We start from the raw sequence: 12955 nt of genomic DNA, 5'->3' as shown, positions 1-12955 counted from the left end.
CACAGAGTGTATTGGATGACCCTATATATTTTGTTGTGTGTCGAATAGCAAAAATAGGTGATCTACAGTCTCACAATGCATCGCATTGCTAGCTTTGTTTTTCTTTTTTTACGATAAAAAAAAAAAAAACGTTCTGTTTTGCTTTTTAAATTGTGGAAAACGTTCGCCCATAGTGACATTTATCCAAAATACAGTAGGTATGCCATGTTGAATGAATGAGACATATTTCAGAGAGAGAGAGAGAGAGAGAGAGAGAGAGAGAGAGAGAGAGAGAGAGAGAGAGATTATAACCACTTTCCCGGTTATAATGGGTTTAACCCATTAAGACCGGGAACGCATCTGTGTCAATTTAGATTGAAAAATCTTGAAAGGTTTGTTCAAATCTTTGAATATATATATTTTTAAAGCGAAACTTATGTTGCTATAATCAGTGGTTCTCAAACTTTTTCATGTCAAGGTCGGACCACCCAAAATGATATGTACTTGGCCGCGGACCCCCCATCTCAAAATATGTTGTTACAGGGACCCCCAAAAGCAAAGATTTGAGTTAGAAATGTTCGCTTTAAAAAACATATATACTATATTCAAAGATTTGCACACATTTTCACGATTAAAACAAAATACTGTAGTAGACCTACAAGCTCATAGCGCGGGACTCGGTGCCGTGCAGTGAGCTTGTAGATCTGCTATTTTCGAAAAGCCATTGATGGGTTTAATACAGCTCCCAGGGAGCAGTTAGGGGTTAAGTGTCTTGCTCAGGGACACTTCAGCACTTAGACTGGACTGGCCAGGGGGGCGAACCGACAACCTTCTGATTACCAGACGGCCTCTCTACTCACTCAGCTACAGGCCATTCAATCTATGTTGGCTTCACTACGCTTCAAGTGCTACCACTTTATACCCCACTCCCTCACCATGTTCAACACATCGTTGCTGTCAAGCAGAAACCTTGTATCTCCATAATTCAGCTTTTTATATGTTTTTGCGTAAATTTAATGCCCTACTTCATTACCACACAAAAGTAGCAAAAATAGCAAGCTCACAACACATGTTGTGAGCTTGTAGATCTGCTATTTCTGCTTTTTTTTGGTGGAAGTGAAATTGGTCAAGTGTATCTGTGGGTTTTATAAATATTTAACCGACGAAAAGTATTACCGAGAGCTTTGTGACAAAATAATAACTACCTCATATGTCCAAAACCTTTTCAGGATTAAAATTCATGAAATAGTAAAAAGGTCAAAACGCGTTGCTTCGCGCAGCGTTTCGAGCTTGTGGATCTGCTATTTTTAATGCTTTTGTGTGACGCTGTTTAGTATGATCTAATAGGACAGAAAATAAAAAAAAAACATTATAATTAGAATATGGAGATAAGAGGTTCCTGCCCAACAGCAACGAAATTAAATGTCGTATCCTGAGCCCGTTTGAAAGACGGAAGCAGAAATGTTTCTCTGGGTGGGAATAATCACAAGCTTTTTTAGAGTCCGGAGACCACACACATACTCTTTTTTCTTCAGCGAGGCTTTCTTCTTGAGGGCTTTGAAGGCTTCAGAGTGTTTCTGAACGAGGTCCTCGCTCTTCCTCTGGAACCTCCTGTCCAGCTCCTTCATGTCCTTCTCCTGGTGCTTGGCGGCCTTCAGGTACCTCTTGTGCTGCGTCAGTTCCTCACAGGTCACCGTGGATGGCTCTGATTAGGTTGGGGGAGAAAACAAACAGATATCGACGCTCAGTGGTGGAAAAAGTACTCAAATGTTTTGCTTAAGTAAAAGTGTCAATACTGCAATGTAGAAATACTCAAGGAAAAGTCCGGAATTCAAAACTTACTTGGGTAAAAGTACAAAAGTATTGGTATCAAAACTTCTTAAAGTACCAAAAGTAGAAAGTACTCATTATGCAGAATGTCCCATTTCACAAGTTTTCAAATGTGTGAAATTTATAAAACATCTTAAAATCTACAAGCTCGCCGCATTGTGAGCTTTTAGATCGGCTATTTTCAAATTTCCGAAATGTATAGAGCTGAAGCGGTTAATGTAAGGCTATGTTAACAAATCTGGGAACCCATCGGCAAAAAAAAGAAAAGAAAAAATAATCCTTTGAATTTGCCTCTGGGGGCACCGCCCAATTCCCCGAGTAGAGACCGGATGTCGTCCCGTTTACGATCCTTCAGCCCTCCTCCTCCGGTGGTGCTCCTATGTTTTCATTCCTAATAACAACAACTCTACACGTTGTAATGGGAGCTGCCGACAGATTCAGCTGTGGAGCTCTGAATCTGTCTTGAGAGATTAGTTGTTTAATAATAATCTAAATCTACAAAGTAAACTAGTAACCCAACGTTTTCAATTAATTGTAGTGGAGTAGAAAGTACAATATTTGCCTCTGAGATGTAGGGGAGTAGAAGTAAAAGTATAAAAAATTGGAGATACTCCAGTAAAGTAAAATCAAAGTAAAATTGTAGATCTGAAATAGCCGATCTACAATCACGCCCACAAGGCGTTGTGGTGTGTAGATCTGCTATTTTCGCAATCTTGGAAACATTTTGAAAGTGAAATTAAGCGGGCTAAAGTCTGACTGTTGGCTTTATAAATATTTAACCAATGAAAAGTATTAACAAGCTGAGCTTGTGACTAGATAATAACTACACTCGATCCATTGGAGCAGGTTCTTTTTTTTCTCCATTTCCTGAAAAGCAACAGTTTTTTTGGACAGCAATGATATGCTGCATCAGCGCACGCACGCACGCACGCACGCACGCACGCACGCACGCACGCACGCACGCACGCACGCACGCACGCACGCACGCACGCACGCACGCACGCACGCACGCACACACACACACACACACACACACACACACACACACACACACACACACACACACACACACACACACACACACACACACACACACACACACACACACACACACACACACTCTTCAGAACGTTTTCTTGAATATTCTCCTACCTCTGATGACATTGACTTGAGTGTTATTTTTAAACCTACAATCTATTCAAGGAATAGAACTCTGAAGTGCTCTGCAATTTTCGTTTCAAGTTGTCCAAGATTGGAAAGGTTGTTGGCACGTGACGTGGTGAGGCACGTGAATCTCTGCAACACGGTTATACCTGCTTACCTCCGTCTGACAGCGGCTGAGATGAGTCATCTGAACACGCAGGCACAGACTCAGGCTCAGGCTCACATGGCCCGGCGGCAACACCGACAGCCGCGGCTGCCGCAATGGAACCTGCCGCAGGATTGGCCTCCTCCTCCTCCACCACCACCACAGTAGGGCTGTCACGGTTACACATTTAAGTTGACGATTAATTGTCACACGAATGATTGCGATTAACGATTGAATTGTGTTTTTGGCATTGAACATATGTTGGAACATAATGAATACATTTTTTTTATTTTCCCATAAATTCCTTCACCCTTAGGTTCTTTTGGTCAAATGGTACATGGTGCATTTATATAGATATATACAGTATGATAGATGTGCTATTTTTAGAAAATGTTTGAAAATGTATGAAGTTCTATGATTTTTTTTTACATGGAATCGATTATGACGATTATGCAAAATAATTGCGATTATCTCAAATCATTGCGACTGGGCGATTATGTAATAATTATGACAGGCCTACACCACAGCAGCGGAATCCATCTCCGGATTATTGGCCACATCCGCGTCGGGGGTTTCATCCGAGCTGGGCTCGGGTTCCGGCCCCGGCTCCCCCTCGGGTTCTTCTCCTCCATCGAGTCCTTCAGGAGCTGCCTGGGGTTCCGATAGTGGCTCTGCTGTGAGGTTGTCATAGTTACGAAAATAACAAAAATACTAGAATTGAAAGAAACATTTTAGTTAAAGTCAGAATGTGCTACGGGGCCTATATCATTTTGGCACGAGTGTCGCGGGCACTCATGAATAAAAATAGTGTTTTTTTTATCAATGGGTTTATTCATTATTATTTTGGGTGGATATGACTCTTATCTAATCTTCCAATATTTTAGCTGTGAAAGTTTTAAGCCCTGTAGTCAAACATTTGAAAATAGCCGATCTACAAGCTTTCAATGCGATGTGACTCGTGATATGCTTGTAGATCTGCTATTTACGCTTTTTTTCCCTGAACATTTTTAATATCACCCCAAACAAATACCTGATATTACAATAAAAAAATCACACCCAGTGTGAAGTGGGCGGTGTGGTCACAGTGGTGATCACAGTGATGGAAGTTCACTTAAAGAAAAGTAATATTGTGGACCAACCATTGTACACCCCTAACTTAAAAAAAAAAACATAAATGTGTTTTTTTTAAGTGCATAGTCCTATTTATAGGGCTATGCACATGTGTCATGTTTCACTAGCCAATCACAGTCCTGAATAGACTGTGATTGGCCAATCACGGTGCAGGGTTAGGGGGGTACACTGGTGGCCAATCACAGCGCAGGGTTGGGGGGGTGCAAAATCCAAACCTCACATATAGGGGCGGTTTCACCGCCAAAAAACCCAAACAAATAAAACAAAAACAGACTTTGCAAAACATAAACATGAACTAAACTAGCAAACCAATAACAAAAAAATAGATAATAAAAACTAAACTTAAAACAAAAAATTGCTAAAACGAAAGAAAAACATAAAAACTAATGGAAAATGCACAACTATAATAACCTTGCTCTGCTGTCAGGGCGGTGTATTCAGTATCAGTGGTGGGATCAACATCCACGGGTTCAGGTTCAGGTGTGGGTTCCGGTTCAGGTTCGAGTTCAGGTGTGGGTTCAGTGGTGGGGTCTTCAGCGGTCTCAGAACTTTGGGGAGGGTCTTCAACGGGTTGGGTAATAGTATCTGGAGTGCTGTCACCCTCTCCGCCGGGTACGTCATTAGTAGTATCTGCGGACAGTGGTGTACAGTAACTAAGTACATTTACTTTTGAGGAATTCTTACTTTACTGGAGTGTTTCCAATTTTCAATACTTTTACTTCTACTCCAATACATCTAAGAGGCAAATATTGTCCTTTTTACTCCACTGCAATTATTTGACAACTATAGTTACTAGTTACTTTGTAGATTTTGATTATTATTACAAAGCATACATAAACCACTTCAGCCCTATGCATACAGTACTTAGGCTATTTGAAAATCGCCGATCTACAAGCTCACAAAGCGACACGTTGGGAGCTTGTAGATCTGCTATTTTCAAAGCATTTTTATACATTTGGAAACTTGTGAAATGGGACTATTCTGCAAAATGAGTACTTTTACTTTCAGTACTTGAGTATATTTTAATGCGAATACTTTTGTACTTTTACTCAAGTAAACTTTGAATACCGGACTTTTACTTAGTTGTAACAGAGTATTTCTACATTGCGGTATAGGTACTTTTACTTAAGTACAAAATGTGAGTACTTCTTCCACCACTGGCATCCGGAATGCTGTCACCCTCTCCGGCGGGGACGTTAGTAGTATCTGCGGACTGGGGCGGAGGGTCAATAACGGGCTCCCCGGAGGTCTCTGATTCGGCAGGAGAACCTTCAGGGGGAGGTGCAGAGTCCTGTGTGTCTGCAGTCATGTCAGCCTTCTCTTCTGGAATGGCGGCAACATCATTTTCAGATTCCGGGGGAAGAGAATGACAACAAAGAAAGCACTGATGTCATGTGGTAAAAAAGCAACTAAGCAAATGTGACCACGTAACTAAGCATAAAGTAAGTAAAAAGCAGGTAAAAGTAACTAAGCAAAAGTAACTAAGTAACTAAGCAAAAAGTAGTAAAAGGTAATTCATTTAGACCTGAGGACAATTCTAAAAAAAGTTTTCTGAAAAACAAATATTTATTAAAAAATTACAAAAAAGAATATGTTGCTATATACCGTAGCCTACATAGCAACAACCCCAAAAGGGGTTTCCGGATTGAAAGGTATAGTTAGGTATAGGGGTTCCTGTAACATAACTAAGCAATAAAATAGTATTTATTTCACCAATGTATGCTCCAGCTTAATTTAAGCACATGTAAGTATATAAATCAGGTGCGTGACTACACTCTGAGTCTCAATAAAGCACAAAAACATAACAAAAAGAAAAGAACAGAAGTGCTGCTATAACATCCTAAAAAAACATCATGTCAGCATTAAGTGCTTGTCATTACCTGCAGCAGAGGCTGTGCTGTTCTGAGCCTCAGCTTTCTCAGTGGGGGTTTGGACCACAATGGGCATCTCATAGGGAGAGATGTAGTCTGATGACGACGGCTTTGGTACAAACAAGGACAAGGACATCAAATTCTACAAAAGAACCGCCAGTGCTCCAGGAAGAGGTTTAACGAGAAATGTGTGCAGTCTTCTGCAAATGTGTGCAGACCAGTGGTGGAAAGTAACTAAGTACACGTACTGTAATATATATTTTAGAGTGCAAAATATATGTATTATTGTGTATTTGTCTGCCTTCCATTCAATCTCATTCAATGCTAGTCAACACTTTTCACATCAATGTGCTAATTCTAACTCAACCACAGCAGAGCTGACTCCTCCATGCTTCCTCTCACTCTGTACTTGTGTAACTTTTTGTGTGTTGCCCTTATCTTTAGTATATATCCTTATATGCAGTGATGTGTTCTACGGTGGTACGCTGTATACGCAGTATGGCCTGCATATTTTTTTCGTCGCCACCGTATACATCCAAAAACGGTTCGAAACGGCGTATCTGATACGTTGATACGCATCTGATACGCTGCACCCAGGAGTGGCTGGGCTGGGGGGCAGCAATACAAACAGCAAGAATGTGGTCTGACCGTCTGACTAGTCTAACTCTGAGGTGAAGCCTTGAAGGCTTATCATGTGTGTGGCTATTGTTCTTGGGGTGATAATTAATGGCTACTGGTGATGAAGGAATTCACACATTTCAATGACCTGCCATTAACTTCATTGAACGTAGGTCACTGAATTGAGTACTTCATTAGTATTCAAATTGCGCGTCATAGCACAGCAAAATCTTGAATCTTCAATACAGTTTGTGTCTTCAATGCCAAGTTAATACTATTCTGTAATAGATACAGGAAGGCTCGCTGCTAACACTGCACAATAGAGCGGCCACAGTTCGATCCCGGAGTTGTCGAAGTGTCCTTGAGCAAGACGCAGAATCCCTAATTGCCCCCGATGAGCAGGTTGGTGCCTTGCATGGTTTCCTCTGCCATCGGTGTATGAATGTGGGTGTGAATGGGTGAATGTCATGCACAATCATTGTAAAGCGCCATGGGTAAAGGCCTATATAAACCATTTACCATTTGACCAAAAGAACCTAACGGTGAAGGATTTTTTGAAAGCAGATCCGGACAGGATCCAGACCATCTTCCTACAAAGAGGAGACCACCACCGAAGCAAGCTACGCAAAATCAACAAGAACTGACAGACAGCAGATCTACAAGAATGGAACCTCACAGATTGATCTATTCTGTGATGACACTCGCAGATCGATCTATTCTGTGAAGACTGCAAGAACTCATTTCAACAGCCTGTGGTGATTAGCAGAGGGAAGCATTCACCAATTCACCAGCAATATTTAGCTGAATAAATGAATATAGGAGTATATTAGTATATTAGATAAAAGTTGAGATCTAAAAAATGAGTCAAGGGCATTTGCCACTAATGTGAAAATATTCGTTCTTACTGCCTAATCTCTGGCCTGTCAACGTTTAGAAGGGAGTGAGGTATTAATAGTCGTATCCACCCATAAAATTAGCCGGCGATGCTAAGGGCCCTTTTGCTTTGATAAACAGAGATTTAATGTCCAAACAGATAATATATTTCACATATACTAAATTCTAGAAAATTTGAGAGTATCTCAAACCCAAACAAGCAGATCTACTATTCTGTAAGTAGCTCTATCAACATGTAGTTGTTTAAATGTTTATTAATTTGTAATTCTATAAATCTTCTGTTGTGTACATGTAACTGGGAATTCAGTTCAGTTCACACGAAATCACTTAGACGAAAATAGCCACTCTACTAGCTCACAACGTCAGCTTGTAAATCAGCCTATTTTCGCTGAATGTTTGCCTCAGAATAGGGATGCTAGGGTTCATGTGGTTAAGGGCCGTGAACACCAAGGATAATAACTATAATACGATAATGATGTGAGCATGCACACTCACTGATTAACGTTAACATTCTGTAAACGTGTTGGACGTGAGTCAAGCGTTGAACGCCCTGTGAATTCTGATTGGCTGTCAGTATGTGTGTGTTTCTATCTTTCATCAAATCGCTCTGAAAGTGATGACATAGTATTTGTTGCTATACAGTATTTGTGGTGTGGATTTTATTATTCTATTATAGTTATATTTATTGTTGTTGGTGGTGTGGACGGCCCTTAACCACTTTGGCATTTTTGGTGTAGCGGTCCAAGTACAGTTGCAACTCAGGTCCGTTTTACTACAAATTGAGGGTTTAAGTGTCATTATGGGTTCATGAAGGAACACCAGAGATGGATCACTTTAATAAAGGCCGGTCGACTTTGAACTTTTTAGTGACTTGAATGAACTTTTTAGTGACTTAAACTTTACTATAGTATATTGTTTTGTTTATTGTTTCTTTTATTATTATTGTTTTGTTACCTTTGGGTTCTTCGTTGTCTTCTCTTCGCCCTTTGTGGGGTTGAATAAGGCATCTGTGAAATCTGAGGTGGGATCAAAGGACTGCATGAGTGTAACGTCCACAATAATGCATTATTCAGTTGTGTGTGGGTGTGAAATGTGTTAATGAAAGTGTGAACGTCTGAATGTGCGAAAACCTGAATAATGTGTCTTTGTATACACGTGTTTGCGCATGCGAGTCTGTGTGTGTGGGTGTGTGCAGTGTGTGCGTGTGTATACATATACAAACACAACTCTGAGAGTATGGGTCCATTTGGTTCCGTTTTCTACATTAACACTCAAGGGTTTACAATGTAAGCTGTAAGGGCTTAGATAGTCCTTTGCCCAGCTGCACACGCACACACGCACAGTCGCACACATGCACGCACGCACACACACATGCGCTAAACTAAAGTCACCGATAAGAATTCAAGTTGTGTGTAGTGGGCGATTGTTGGGGCAGAACACAGTAGTGAACAGCGGTGTACCTGCGAAGGCAGCGGGGATGTAGTCCTTGACCTCGATGAACACGAAGAGAGCTGGCAGCGTGAGCGCCATGTTGCTCTCACTGCGCAGGCAGATGTGCTGGAAGCCTGCAAAGGAACAAACCCCTCAGTGAAATATTTGGAAGATGAGACCATAGCAGGAGATAGCAAATAATCGACATGGTAGGCAGACAGGCAGGCAGACAGACATTTATTGATCCCGAGGGAAATAAAGTTGTCATAGCTGAAGTGCAGTAAGGATGAAACAAAGATACAGGTATGGGTAGAGAATAATTACAGAATAAGTATAGTAGGGTAACAACACTAGTTAAAATACTGTAGGATAACATTATAAAAAACAGACAACTTAACATCTGACCTGGCCCTTTGGATGCTGGGCTGGTTAGGTGTGCATTGTGTATTAGAATCAAATACAAATAGAGGCTTAGTGTGCATTCTATCATCAATTAAAAACAGCATATCGTCTCTGACGGGTGGAAACCTCATATGTCCAAAACTGTTACTTTTCAGGATTCAAACTCAAAAACTGCGTTTTTGAGTTTAGTAGCAGATCGACAAGTAGCAGATCGACAAGCTCAAAACGCGCCGCTTTGCACCGCGGTTCGAGCCGCGGTTCGAGCTTGCAGATCTGCTACTTTTGATACTTTGGTGTGATGCTGTAGTATCCTCAGGTAGAATATGGATATAAGAGGTTTCTGCCCGACAACAACGATATAAACAGTATAAAGACCTAAAGACTGACCTGGCTGTCTGCACTTGGACTGAAGGGGATAGAATAGGGTATGAACCATTTGCTGATATAAATATAGGCATGATGTGTGCAATCTATCACCCGTACAATGCACATATAGCAGTATATTGTATATGTGCTGAGTCCTCAGTGTACGAGTCCAAATTGGTTCCATTAGTGCACTCTCTGAGTTAAATGAACACTCAGGAGTTCATAGTGTACTGTGTCAGAGAACTGGAAGGACCTTGTGCTGTTTAAACTGAGTATTTATAGCTTCTGATGAAAACAGTATTTTATTTTATTTTTGTTTCCACTTCCACTGACCTGATTGGATGGCATCGACAGGGAGGATCCGGTGTCCTAGGAATTTACCGTTCTCCTCATGGACCACGAGTCTCAGCGAGGCCATTTCGGGGAGCAGGATCTACAGCCGTATTCACCAGAACAGCATCATAATATTCACCATAACGCATTAACCAAGTGAACCCTAGCATCTCTATTCTGGGGTTGAACATTGAGCGAAAATTGCAGATCGACAAGCAATTTGAGCTTGCAGATCGGCTATTTTTGGTAAAGATATTGATAGTGTAGAGCAAAAACAGATGGGGACATAATACTATAGAGCCCTGTGACACTCCGGTCAACTAGGGTTTAAGTTAACGTACATTAAATATTACACATATTTAATAATAAAGAATTACCCGAACAGATCTATTTGTTCCTGAATGCCTTTGATGAAGGATGGATGCACACACACACACACACACTTGATTTAATTATATCAAATCTATATTCATTTGTGTGTATTAATAATAATACTGTATATGTACGTGCACGCACACTCTACTGATGAAGACTTAAACACTCGAAAGGTTAACTGTGAGTAAAGGTGAGTTTTGGGAACATTAAGTCTGTGAGTCCTATCTTCCCATTTGTGTGTGGGCACCCGCCACGTACGCACACACACACACACAGACTAATGCACGCACGGACTCACACATGCACAGACTCACGCTTGCGCGCACGCACACAGACAGGGAGACGCATGCACGCACACAAATGCACACCTTCTCAAAAACAAAGGGTTCCTCATTCCACACAGGGTTGATGGCGTTGGGCGTGGTGGACCACTTGGTCCTGTACTTCTTCTTGGGGTCTCCAGGCAGCCCGATCACCTCCACCTCAACACCCGTCTTCACACTCTTGTCACTGAGAAACTGGCCTGAATAGATCTGTCAGGAGGACAGGGGTCTGTGAGCTGGGACAATGCACTGTACAGTATGGACACATGTTGGGCTGCAACAGTTCATTGAACCAATCCATTTAATCCATTATTATTATTTTAATGCCTTCCAAATCAGTAGTCCTCACACTTGCTATTTTTCTAAAATTACACGCTTTCCCGGTTTTAATGGGTTGATGAAATAATCGATTGGGGTAAAATGTCTTTTTTTTTCTTTAAAAAAAATAAGTAAATTAGGGCTTGAGTAGGGCTCATGTAGTTAATCAGACAAATCAATCTAGTTGATTAGATTTTTCACGTTGATTCATTGTCTCCGCCAGGCCGAAAGGCATGGCGAGAGAGTGTTTGGCACCCTGTCCGTCCGTCCGTGTGTCCGTCCGTGTGTCTGTCTGTGAACAGCTAATCTCCCTCACCGTTGGCCCGGCTGCTGTGAAACTGTGCGCACAAACTCCCTGGATGCTAAAGCCCAACCTCTGCCCCGAATTTTTCAGATTGGCCTGTTATAGCGCCACCATGAGGCCGATTTATGCAAAACTTGGCTTCCAAAGTTTGCAGGATTGGTTCGTTCAACAAAATGCCTCAAATCATCAACGCAGCATGCGATTTCCGTCAAACTTTGCACGCATATTCCCTTTAGTCAGAGGAAGACATTTTTTAAATCAGCCTCATGGTGGCGCTATAACAGGCCATTTTGCGTGAAACTTTGCACGCACACTCCCTAGAGACCAAGGAAAAACCTTTGCCCTGCATTTTTCACATCTGCCTTTTAGAGCGCCACCAGGAGGCCGATTTGTGCAAACAATTTTTTTTCATATTACTCCTACAGATTCTGTCCAAAAATCACGCAAATCGGTACACAGTATCTCTATAGTCATGTGATCAACACATCTGTCAGATTTTTCAAATTCCATCCTAATTGGCTAACTTTGGCTTCCAAAGTTTGCAGGAGAGGTCCGTTTTGAACAAAACGCCTCAAAACATGAACACAGCGTGCAATTTCCGTGAATATTTGCACACACATTCCAACTAGGCTGAGGAAGAAATGCCACCGTTTTCACATTGGGCTGTTATAGCGCCACCATCAGGTCTAATTTAGCATAACACATTTTTGGAACAAAATGCCTCAAATCATGAATGCAGAGACCGATTGAAAGGCCTAAGAAGAAATGGCACGTACCCTTTTCACATTGGCCTATTATAGCGCCACCAGGAGGCCACAATAACCTACCTGACCTGGCGGAGACCTGTGCTCCGAGGAGCATTTTTTCTAGTTAATATATATATTTTTAAAACAAGAAAACAATAGGAGAAAAAACACATTTCAAGATTATTTGATTAATCAAAAACATTTATCTGTAGAATAATCGTCATGAAAATAAGTGATAGTTGCAGCGCTAGACACGTGCAGCGCTGTGGACATGATGTGGAGGACACATGGATATCATATAAGGATATAAATAGGTCTCAGTCTATTGAATGCCCTGGGGAACAGGTATCACTCACACAGCAGGGGGCTGTATTCTACTGGACATGTCTGTTCTTAGAGGAACAAATTAGCAGACGGCCTCAGTTGAACGAGGCAAACAAGGGCACTCCACACTGACAACACACACACGTGCAAATCCACATGTGCGCTCACTGCGCACACACATTCACATACTGTACAAATAATGAACCTCAGGTAGACACATACAGTAATAATTTGTGAACTCTCAGATTCACACACACCCGAGCGCACGCACGAGCGCACGCACTCAGGTGATTGTACTTTCAAAACAAGTGTGGAAATAGCCGCCAGCAATACACCTGCTCCTCCAATAAACAATCCAGCCTCCAGTGATTGGTTTGTGTAGAGATGATTTTACAGGGACA

General features: G+C 41.5%; 1 protein-coding gene across 3 annotated transcripts in view; it reads right to left on the bottom strand.

The window, feature by feature from the left end:
• plcb2 (phospholipase C, beta 2) overlaps positions 1-12955 on the bottom strand; it is a 59127-nt gene that overhangs the window by 20955 nt on the left and 25217 nt on the right. For 2 of the 3 annotated variants that reach the window (XR_013932148.1, XM_080414549.1), the window contains exons 20-29: positions 10908-11072; positions 10165-10264; positions 9093-9197; positions 8587-8648; positions 6130-6229; positions 5396-5572; positions 4661-4879; positions 3639-3792; positions 3131-3288; positions 1501-1684 (exon numbers count right to left, since the gene is read on the bottom strand). Coding sequence is in view for 2 of the 3 variants with exons in the window: in XM_080414549.1 (XP_080270675.1) it covers positions 1501-1684; positions 3131-3288; positions 3639-3792; positions 4661-4879; positions 5396-5572; positions 6130-6229; positions 8587-8648; positions 9093-9197; positions 10165-10264; positions 10908-11072 (1424 nt within the window). In the remaining variant the exon portion in view is untranslated. The remainder of the gene's footprint in view (positions 1-1500; positions 1685-3130; positions 3289-3638; positions 3793-4660; positions 4880-5395; positions 5573-6129; positions 6230-8586; positions 8649-9092; positions 9198-10164; positions 10265-10907; positions 11073-12955) is intronic. The other variant, XM_080414550.1, reaches the window with a different exon arrangement.

The sequence above is a fragment of the Gymnoscopelus braueri genome, assembly GCF_963280865.1.
Source record: "Gymnoscopelus braueri genome assembly, chromosome: 19".
Taxonomy (NCBI): domain Eukaryota; kingdom Metazoa; phylum Chordata; class Actinopteri; order Myctophiformes; family Myctophidae; genus Gymnoscopelus; species Gymnoscopelus braueri.
Note: the sequence above shows the minus strand (reverse complement) of the source record. Positions and strands in the feature narration are given on the sequence as shown.